General features: G+C 45.5%; 1 protein-coding gene across 1 annotated transcript; it reads left to right on the top strand.

Annotated features, from left to right (window-relative positions):
* LOC121543835 (protein shisa-7) lies at window positions 1–11537 on the top strand. The gene is given in 7 exon segments (XM_045216543.1): window positions 1–586; window positions 4782–7616; window positions 7930–8087; window positions 9075–9137; window positions 9348–9533; window positions 9634–9953; window positions 9955–11537. Coding segments are annotated over 6 exon segments (2274 nt in total). The 5' UTR covers window positions 1–586; window positions 4782–6846; the 3' UTR covers window positions 10732–11537.
* The last annotated feature ends 445 nt before the right edge of the window (window positions 11538–11982 follow it).

The raw sequence follows: 11982 nt of genomic DNA, 5'->3' as shown, positions 1-11982 counted from the left end.
CCAGTCGCACAATCCCATAGGCATTGTATGATCGGGTTCGGTCGGAATTTCTGAAGGAACTCTTATATCGGCGTGGAATAACGGGAACGTAAATTTGCAAAGGAAATATGTGTAGTTTAATTCACGAAACAATTGTATCTGGCGACCTTCCTTTTGACGGTGTGATAGGCCTATTGTGCTGCACTTGCTCGCTATAGTGAGTTTTGTAGGATAGCTAGAGTTGCGTTTTCTTCTAGGGATTTTTTTTTTTACCAGACAATTATATGTGCAACACATGGAATTTATGCACATCGTTAAGTTACGAACATTTATTTTACCAGGAAAAGTTAGACAATATTTCCATAAACTCGTCATTGCACAGCTTGTAGGCTATTCTAATAATAGGTTATTCCATCGATAGAGTAAACTAAAATAATTGTAGTCTAGGCTAGTAAAAATAAATAGTGCAGATATGTCATATTGTCGACGGATATGCTGGAACACAACATTGGGCAGCAGTCTTCCTTCAACAGCCTAACCACAGCGTATTTATCGCAGCAATCCAGTGCGCACGGTCTCCCCAGCTGTTATCCGGCAGAACGCCCAGGTAAGACATGACAATATATTAACCTTTTTTGATACAGGAACATCATGAAACAAATGCTCAGTAATAGTTTAAATTGTCTTCATGTTTCTCATTACCTCTGGTTCCTCATATGGCACAAAGTGATTTGCTATCAATATGGATAAATATAGGATACAGCAACAAAACAGATTGATTTGAAAGCTGCGCCACAGAAATCAACTTATCACATAAACACGCTTATAAGACGCAGCTGATACACATTGACACAGTTTTTATACATTGATACTTCATATGTGATTAGACTACACACACGCAGCCAGTCAGTGTATACACACTCGGGTTCTGATACACCCACGCACTCTTAATGATACATGCAAGGCATTCCTCCGTAACCTACATGCAATACTGTATAAGTGCAGTGGCTGAGCTACAAGTTGTTCACCTGTAAAACAGATAGATGTGCCGATGTCCATTCATACACAGACCGGTTACAGCCAGATATGGGTACACAAGCAGCAGCAGGTTCATTGCGCAGTTAAACTCACTATGGGCATTTCAGAATTCAGTCTGCTTGCACTAGGATACTTCTTCTCTGCTGGCCTTTTATCAGAACTATAGCCATTTTATTTTGTGCATTGTGCACAAGGAATGTTGTTCAAATGTGAGCATTTAACATTTTGCCCTCCACAGGGTGTGGAGATATTTGCCTCTCCACACCCTGATTGCGATCAAACCCTTATGGGTTGTTCTACATTAACCCCCTGCTTGGATTGATTAGTATTCAGTGCAATGAGTCATGATGGACAAGTTTTGTTGCATCTTCTTCACACTATAGTATCATAAATCAATAAGAAAGATGCTGTTGCTGTGATACAATGGCATGCAGTATTAATCCTGTGTGTTTGTTCTGAATAAGTTTAGTGTCATGTCATGATGTCCTTCCTTCAGTGGACATGGAACTCATGGACGCATCATTATGATCTGCACAACACTTGAGTGTTTTGTCCTTCACTTTTCATTCCCATTTATTCTCTCCCTCCCTCCTTTCCTCCCTCCCTTCCTTTAGCGTACAACAATGTATGTGAGATGGCCTGCCCCCTGCCCCCACTCATTATACAACTGCAATGCTTCTAGTCAGGAAGAGACATAACAATAGAGATATGACTATAGAGACACATCTATAGAGAGACATCTAACTTACGATGTTACAGTATACACTCAGTGGCCAGTTTAAGGTACACCCATCTAGTACTGTGTCGGAACTCCCTTTGCCTCCAGAACAGCCTGAATTCTTCGGGGCATGGAAATGTTGCTTGATTGGTATTAAGGGACCTAACGTGTGTCAGGAAAACATTCCCCACACCATTACACCACCGCCACCAGCCTGTCCAGGCAGGATGGGGCCATGGACTCATGCTGCTTATGCCAAATCCTGACTCTGCCATCAGCATGACGCAACAGGAACTGGGATTCGTCGGACCAGGCAATGTTTTTCCACTCCTCAGTTGTCCAATGTTGGTGATCGCATGGCCACTGGAGCCAATTCTTCTTGGTTTTAGCTGATAGGAGTGGAACCTGGTGTGGTTGTCTGCTGCAATAGCCCATCCGTGACAAGGACCAACGAGTTGTGCGTTCCGAGATGCCATTTGCCTGTTTGTGATCCGCCTGTTGCACGATTCTTGGCATTCTCCTTCGACCTCTCATCAACAAGCTGTTTTCGCCCACAGGATTGCCACTGACTGGATGCTTTTTGTTTGTCGCACCATTCTCGGTAAACCCTAGACTGTCATGCGTGAAAAGCCTAGGAGGCCGGCCGTTTCTGAGATACTTGAACCGGCGCGCCTGGCACCGACGATTATACCATGCTCAAAGTCTCTTAGGTCGCTCGTTTCGCCCATTCTAACGTTCAATCGAACAGTAACTGAATGCCTCGATGCCTGCTTTATATAGTAAGCCACAGCCATTTGACTCAGTGGCAAATCATTTTCGTGAACGGGGTGGTGTACCTTATAAACTGGCCAGTGTATAGTAGTAACTATACAGATATAACTATAGATACATCTAACTTATAATGTTACAGTATACAGTAGTAACTATAGAGATATCTAACTTAAGATGTTACAGTATATAGTGGTAACTATAGAGATATAACTATAGAGATATCTAACTTACGATGTTACAGTATATAATGGTAACTATAGAGATATAACTATAGAGACATATAACTTACGATGTTACAGTATATAGTGGTAAATATAGAGATATAACTATAGAGACATCTAACTTATGATGCCACTGCATATGGCATTTTTACATTTTTACTGTTAGGTGTGTTAGGATACTGGAGATACATTACAGAAATTATAACTGCCTGATGTTTCACTCTAATTTGCGTCTTTAGTCATGACAAGTCTTTTGGATTAGTATATCCTGCTGAAAAATGCAGGTCGGGATGCCTTTTCATGAGAGTAGATGTTGTTAGTTGAAGTGATAAGGAATGTGGTGATGGAGATAGGATAATGTATGGATAGAGGATGAAATGGAAGAGATCATGGTATCATGGAGAACAAGTGATGATGGAGGTAGAAGTTTGAGAATTGTCTGATAGGTGTAGATTGGACTCAACCTCATTTTCTCTCCCCATCTATCTCTCTCTCTTATACACAGACAGATCTGCAGTGCTATTCTAAGAGAGTTAGCTGCCTCAACCCACGCACCAAATCTGAGAAAGAGAGAGAAAGGGAGAACGAGGGAGATGGGAGAGAGAAGGAGAGAGCGAGAGGAATGAAAGGAGAGAGGGAGAGACTACAGAAAGGTTCAGAATGCCTGTAGAGTGTACTGCAGACACACACACACACACACACACACACACAATCTATCTCTCTGACTGACATACATGCTGCCACTTCAACAACAGCTTTAACATTGTGCATTGTGCAGATCAGATCTTGCAGATGCAAGTGAAAGGACATCCAAACCACTGTCTTCCATCTTATTTAATGCTGGCTGTGTCACCCTATCTTGTTATGTTGTCTGGGTTGTGCATTTGTGGGTCTGTCTAACTGTGGTGTGCTGTGGTGTGCGGTGTTATATTGGTAAGTGCTGGGAGAAATGTACTTGATTCTGTGCCACCCACACACCGCCCTCCCACTCACGACCGTCTCTGCGTCTATACCTCTGGCTCTTCCCGCTCCCCACCAACTCTCTCTGCACATTTAAATCCCGACCCTACATTTATCCCCCTGCTCTCTCTCTCTGTTTCTCTCTTTCTTTCTCTCCCTCGCTCATCTGCTTTTCAGGAGCTGATGCTCCTGCAAAAGGCAGAGACACACTAACACACACACACGCGTAGCATACCTACACGCACACACTGTGAAGGAGTATTCTTGTATTTATTGTGTATTTATTTATATAGGATCCTAAACTGTCAATTAATTATCACATCCTTCCACTTAATTGATATTTATTCATCAGCTCAACCTTTACCTGTTAGTTTGTATGTAAGAATGAGTGACATGCCCCTTTAATCGTGTGAGCTGACTGCGTTCAAGCCTTGTTAATTAGCTGATTGCACTTGCACACACCTGTGGCCTGCAGCCTGAGGCACTTCAGTTTGTTTAAATGGAGGATGGTGTTCTGTGTGTGTGTGGGACTGCTGGGATGTCTGCAAGTTTTTAATAAAAAATAAGCTGTTTATTCCGATATCACCATCTTTGTCTCATCAATGTGAGGGCATCGGCCAGCTATGTCACACACGCATAACACCACACAAATTCAGGTGCATATGGCTGGCTGTCCTGCACACACACACACATGCACGCACACACACACACACACACACACACACACACACACACACACACACACACACACACACACACACACACACACACACACACACACACATACACAAACATACACACACGTAGCATACATACCTACACGCACACACACAACAGCACACAAATTCAGGTGCATACAAGCATGCATGGTGCACACTTTAAGTTCAATTCAAATTTATAGCTAGAAATTCATAGCAATTTCTGAGTGTCTTACAGAGTGTGTTGTCTGTGTGTTGCTGTGGTGTGTGTTGGTGCTTTAGGATACGAGCGAGTGTGTGTGAGTGTGTTTGTGTGTGTGTGTGGGGTGGGGAGGGGAGGGGAGGGGGGGGCTTGAAGTCCACTCTCCTAATCGATTCTTTCTGTGTTCCATACAGGATCCACAAATCTGTGAAGACATTCCAGGCCTGACCCCCTTCATCCAAATGTGAAGACAATCCATGAAATCAAGCAGAACTTTCAGGGAACAGAAGAGTTCTTTATAAAAAAGTGATTTGGAACACCAGTGAGAACTGCTGGTTGTATTCTCCAACAGTGAGACCTGCTGGTTGTATTCTCCCACAGTGAGACCTGCTGGTTGTATTCTCCAACAGTGAGACCTGCTGGTTGTATTCTCCAACAGTGAGAACTGCTGGTTGTATTCTCCAACAGTGAGACCTGCTGGTTGTATTCTCCAACAGTGAGACCTGCTGGTTGTATTCTCCAACAGTGAGACCTGCTGGTTGTATTCTCCATTGTTTTTATTCACATGTATTGAAACAAGTAGAGCCATCAGTGATTTCAGCAGCCCCCCCGCCTCCCCTATCCATGCCTACATGCTCAGCGACAGATAGGGACTGTTTTGATAATTGTATGTAATTAGAATTTGTGTGGGAGACGGAGCTGTCTCTGTCTATTATCACCTGTAACCTCAGACACAATAACTTCCCACATTTACATATTTCTCTCAAACAAAATGCTTTTCTTTCAGTTTTAGGACCAAATCAGGAATAATCAGAGTTATTGAAGGAATGGCTCATGTGAACAATGTGCTATTCAGTCCTCAACCATCATAATGAGACACAACTGAATTCAATCTGTAGATTTACATCTACATCTCAAGCTCTTTTCGTTGTATATTCTATACTAGACCATACATACTAAGTTTGTACATCTAAAAACAGAGGTACCCACCAAGCCACTAGCTAAAATGAAAACTGCTTTTTCAGCTGTCTATTTGATATAATACGATTTGTCGTACCGTTGTATATTTTCTCCTCATTTGCGGTATTCGCTGTCCTCTGTCCTTAATGTCGGGCGCTGGCTCTGTAGCCTTCAGCCCAATCAGAGGAACAGTAAGTGCCTATGCATTTTAGATAAGACCATAAAACATTTAAGTAAATAAGTGGCCAATGCATATCTGTAGTTAGTGACCTGTGATGTTTAAAAGCCTGGAAGGGCAATGTCCTGCTTTACAGTCACACAGTAATGTTTACACTACGCCACAGCCATTCAGTGCCCTGACCCGTTAAGAACCACAACCTCTCCAACTGCCATTCAAAGGGTCTGCAACATCTAAAAGCACAGGAACACTAATTATTTAGATTTATTACAAATCATTTATTTAGCACAAGATTGAAACATTTATATGTAGAGATTTTGCTACTTTTTCAGAGAATATTAGTTTACAGGTTGATTCTAAGTGCAGACTTGGAATGTATCCAGTGCCAAAAGGACATAATTGAATCATTAACAGAAAATTAACTGTTTACATTTTAGGAACAATGTTTACAGAGGACTGTTGCCCTTAAAAACATAGGCTATGTGTCATTTTGTGACATATTATTTTATAAGTGCCATAACCGAAAGGAAATGTATAAAATTGCCATAACTCATTGAGGAAGCTTACTTGTTGTCTTCAGCAAAACAAAGCACAACGTGTTCAGGAAAACGTGATGGTGAAGGTCAAAACCTTCTGTTTGATCTTTGATCCAAGGAGATTCCATCTATCTTTGTATTTTTGCTTCATAGCTATGTTTTGTATGGTAGATAGATTCTAGATCTAGGAGAAGAAATAGACGATCCGGGTTTGATCAAGATCATCATGTTCAATTTACTGCAAAATATTATCACAGGAAATGTTCAAGATAATAGTAACAGAATGAAAGCCATGTAAATACCTCTGTCACCAATGGTTGACACTTACAACTTTATATTAGTGGAGTTCTTTTCTCTTTTATCGTGACTTCCATCTCTTAAAGCGTATCTATAATTAATTCACAAAGTTCATCAGACATATTTATTATTAAATTAAGATATTTTGAAACTATGAGTACCAAACAACTCATACCTGCTACCTAAATGTTTCAAATAGTGTTTTAGTGGGTTAATTCTGAAAAAAGGATACAGGATTGTAACAGCGTTGAGTCGACAACAGAAAATAGAGCTCTTAGTCATGTAAAGATGACGCCCACCACCAATCTCCAAGTCTTCGCCGTCTCCCTCCTCTCTCTCCTTGCTGCCCCACTTACCACAGCTGAGGACAGCTCCCCCTCTCCCCCTCCCTCTCCCCTACGTACCGACCCCCGGCCTCGCCAGGGGGGCTCCACCGACCCCCCTCAGTCCACCCCCAGCCCCCCTCTCCTCCTCCTGGCCATCCATGCCAACCTCCGCCCAGCTGCCCTCCGGGGCAGGCCCAAAGCTCCAGAGAAACTTCCAGAATCCCTTGGGGTTCTGGAGACCCCTCCCCGACCCCTGGCCCAGATCATGTTCCCCAAGAACGTGACGTCTGCGGCGGCGGGAGCCCTGGCTCCTCCGTTGGGCGCGGCCCAGGTGGCTCCTCCTCCCCGCAGACTGGTGGATGTGGACGTGTGCCATGGTTACTATGATGTTATGGGCCAGTTGGACAACACCTTCAACTGCTCCAAGGACAGCTTCATCTACTGCTGTGGCAGCTGCCACTACCGCTTCTGCTGCCCTGACCCCACCCGCCGTCTGGAGCAGAGCAGCTGTACCAACTACGACTCCCCGGATTGGGCCAAGACCCAGCCGCCAAACGCCATACCCCTGGACGATGATGTGCCGGAACTGGACCCTCTGCAGCCATTGAGCCACAACACAGGCTTTGTGATTGGAGGCGTTATTGTGTTTATGGTAGCGGTTGCCGTGGGGATTAAGATAATGTTCAACAAGGTGTCGCAGCAGGCCAACAACGGAGAGATCAACATGCCCAGGTGAGGGGAGGGGTCAATCAGTCACAGACCAGACAGATGAACAGGCAGAGCGTAAGACAGACAGACAGTCACACAGACATATAGCCAGATGGACAGTCAGACAGAAAGACAAACACAGATTCTTTAGTAATTTCATAATGTTGTTATAACATGTTTATAGCATGTTTCATTCATAATATCAGACAATATATAATATTGTTGATGCCAGGGGGGGAACTGTTATTACTCCAGGCAATAAAACACATTTTACACCAGCTAATTACTTATACATTTAAATTTTTTACATTCTCTTTTTGGTTTCTCCTTCTCTCAGAGCGCTGGTGGACATGTTGCGTCACCAGTCCAGTCCAGTGCAGCAGGATGAGAGGAACAACAGCGTGGCTCTGTGTGGTTCAGGGGAGGGACAGGGTACGCTGGGCAGACCTCCCAAAAACCTCTACGCCCCTGGCCTGCCCAGCAAGGACAACAGACGTGAGTGGCCAGGGGAGCATTCAGTTGGAACAAACAGGAAACATGTTTTTGAAATGAAAAAGGGAAATGAGGACAAGCTCATATAGTACACTTCTGTTTCAAAGTCGTTTCTCCTGTTTTGTGCTGTTGTTGGGCTTTAGGCTTATTTCAAACTGTCTTGTAAGAAAGGGGAAGGTATAAAAGGGATTAGATTAGATGAGGTTATTAGTCACATGCACAGGGTTGCAGATGTAATCGCAGGGTACAGTGAAATACTTATGCTCCGAGCTCCAACAGTGCAGGTCAAAAAAAGAGAAGCGAGTGATGGAAGCGGGGAGAACAGGCCATGATGGCTCGGGTGGCTGAGGTCCTTGATGATCTTCTTGGCCTTCCTGCGACACCTGGTGTTGTAGGTGTCTTGGAGGGAAGGCAGTGAGCACCTAATGGTGCGTTTGGCTGAGCGTACCACCGTCTGTAGTGCCTTGCGGTCAGTGGCGATGGAGTTGCCGTACCAGGATGTGATGCAGCCTGACAGTAGTCTCTCGATGGTGCTCCTGTGAAACACTGTGAGGGCCCTCGGAGACAGGCCAAATGTATTCAGCCTCCTGAGGTTGAAGAGTCGCTGCCGTGCCTTCTTCACCATGGTGTCTGTGTGGTTTGACCATTTCAGCTCATCGGAGATGTGTACGCCATGGAACTCAAAGTTTTCATAGAGGGACAGTTATGTATATTTGAAACACAGTGCAATACCTTGGTTGATTCCCACAGGCTCAATAAATGATAAGTGAGTGAGCATGTAAAGGTGAATTGGCCCAGGTAATGTAAAAGAGGATGGATGCCTTGATCTTAATGTGGTTAATACACCATGAAGCTGGAAATTGCCTGATAACATCCACAATTTAACACATCATACAGTATAACCCTCTGATGTCTCACTCACATACACACACACATTATGTACACACTGTTGCTCCACAGCTGATGACTGTTTATTTGTTTGTTTTGCAGTGGGGAATATTCAACACAATTTTATCCACTCAGGAACCAGTCCAAATCACACTGCTACCATCGGTAAGACAACTGGTGGTGTAAATGGTTGGTTCCAGTGACATACTGTAATGTATGCATCTGGTGCCCTTCCGTGTTTTACAGTTATTAAACTCACAATAATGTCTTGGATGTCAATGATACCAACCTGGTTAGATAAAGGTTATCTAAAAAACAACAACATCGCATTAAGAAACAAACACACTCTAACATAGCTGTCTTTTGACCCCTCAGAACGCGCCCCCCGTATGAACAATGCCCAGCTGGCGGCTGGAGGCACTCTTCTGTCCAGCAAACACAACAACACTAAAGGGCAGCCCTCCTTCCACCACTCCCTCCATAACCTGGCACAGCTCCCCCCATCCTACGAGAACGCCACCAAGCCAGAGCTCAACAGATACTCCTCGCTCAAACGCCTGGGTGAGTAGTGTACCATGCTGCAACGTAGAGATAGACCCCGTCACACAGTAAACAGTAGCTCTACAACTTATGTGTTTCACTATTCCTCTTTTGATTGCAGAAAAGAGTGGTCTTGATGAATATTCATCGGGCTACTGCACCACCAAGAGGCGTCCCCACACGGCCCAGCCCGCTCTCCAGTCCTCCAGTCACCACATCCCCTGTGGCGGAGACTACAACACCATGGGTGGGAGGGGCACCCTCCCCCGCCACGCCCCCCGACCCTGGATCCAACCCACCGGCCTACCCCCCGTCTCCCCCACGGTCAACCCCTACCCCCTGGACCCAACTGAGCAGCACTACAACCCCAACTACGACACCCTGTCCAAGCCTGCCAGGAAGGTCATGTCGCAGGACCAGCTGCTCAACATGGGGGACGTCCCCTGGGAACACTGGGACCCTCTCCAGGATGTCCAAGAACCAGCAGCACCAGTACTACAAAGCCATGGCTGCTGCTACTAAGAACTCCAACACCCAGACCCTGACACGGAAGCCCAAGGATCGACCCCAGGAGCGGCCTCAGTCCAACAACCAGACCCTGACGAGGAAGCCCAAGGATTGGCCCCAGGAGCGGCCTCAGGAGCGTCCTCAGGATCGTCTACTCATGTCCCCAGATCACCTGGAGGAGAGCATGGGTAGAGGGGTCGGTGGGATGGGGGTCGGAGGGATGGGAGTGGGTGTGCCGGATCCATATGCCCATGGAGGCGGGGGAGGCATGGTCCCCACTCTCCCCCGGGGTGGTCTCACTCCTCAGCAGAAAGCCCAGTCCCAGCAGAATGTATGTGCCACACCCTCCCTGGACCGCCACCACATGATCAAGATGAACTCTCACCCCACCTCCGGGCGGGAGCAGGAGAGAAGCCAGGGCATGACAGGGCATATGAGCGGAGGCATGGGGGGAGGCATGGGGGGCTGGGGTGGTAGCGAGATGCCCGGGGCGGGGGTTGTCATGGGAACAGGGACGCTAGGGGGCCACAGCGCTAAGAGGATGGCTTTCGCTGCCAAGAGGCAGAACACTATAGAGCAGTTACACTTTATACCAGGAGGGGGCGACGGAGGAGCGGGAGGAGGAGGAGGAGGAGGAAGTAGAGGAGGAGGAAGTGGAGGAGGAGGCAGTCAGGGCATCAGGACAGGCAGTAAGAATGAGGTGACGGTGTGAGGGGCTCCAGGTAGAAATTGCCATCAACTCTAGATCTAGGATCAGATTATCTCACCCCTAAACCCACCCTTAACCATTAGGGGGATGAAAAAATATCTGGCTCTGTATCAGTGGTTAGGGCAACTTCTACCTACTGTGTGTGTAGTCTTCATGAAGAGAGTAGACATATGAGAATGGGAAAGGTAGAGAAGGAAATGTGGTGAATCAATCTGTACATAAAGGGAGATGAAGGACTTGCTTAGAGATCAACTTGGTTAAAATGGTAGAGGAATGGAATTATCCTGCCATTTTCATATATGTGATACATCAGCCATATTTCATATCTAAATGTGCCATATTGCCATACACTGGTGCCATGAATAACTGAAAAATAACAAACGTGGGAGAAATTAGATAGCTAGGACTTAGTTAAGAAACTGGTTTGTTCATGCATAACCTTGTGTTTTATATTAAATGTTTTATAGAATAAATACACTTTTGAGCCATATTAGAAAGGATGGACCAAGATAATACATCTAAGTATGATAGAGAGGGAAGGGTGGTGTACGGCCAGACTGTGTACTTCAGTGTTACATAGAAAAACAGGATAAACTTGTATCAAAGGATGCTATTTTCCTCATGGAGCATTGAACTGATGATCTTCATGACCTATGATGTAGAATGTCGGATGATGTGGGGTTTTGAATCCGGGGAGCGGTGTGCGAGTGAGCCCACCTCATTCTGACGCAGGAAAACAGAGATGTCGATAGTTGCTTCTTGTGTGAATGAATGAGTGACCTTGGGGAGATTGGGCGGGGGGGGGGGGTTTGCAGCTTGCAGTCTGAAGACAGAGCCACCACTGCCTGACACCATCGGCAGGACAGTGCATCAGCTTCCACACATTCTCTAGTTGGCCCCTGTAACTGATCTAAGGTCAGTTTTGCATCCCACCACCGCCTAATAGTTATACTCAGCATTTGGGGAGGTTGCGCTGATCCTAAATCTGTGCCTAAGAGCAACTTCTACCTGGAGCTCCCCTGTGACCCAACTGTCTTCATTAGGACAACCAAATCTGATTGAGCCATGAGTCACTTTGTTTGACGAGGAACTTCTGAGTTGGTCAGCCTTCCAATAGGATGACTAGCTACTGCAACTACAGGGTATTTTCTTTCAAAGAGCACAAAAAGTACAGTATGATGCAGGTGTTGCACTTCATAATACAACTGACCTTCAAAGCCATGCATTGGGATACAAATAGAATAGCACAGAGAA

This window comes from Coregonus clupeaformis, unplaced genomic scaffold (genome assembly GCF_020615455.1).
Source record: "Coregonus clupeaformis isolate EN_2021a unplaced genomic scaffold, ASM2061545v1 scaf0737, whole genome shotgun sequence".
NCBI classification, from domain to species: domain Eukaryota; kingdom Metazoa; phylum Chordata; class Actinopteri; order Salmoniformes; family Salmonidae; genus Coregonus; species Coregonus clupeaformis.
Note: the sequence above shows the minus strand (reverse complement) of the source record. Positions and strands in the feature narration are given on the sequence as shown.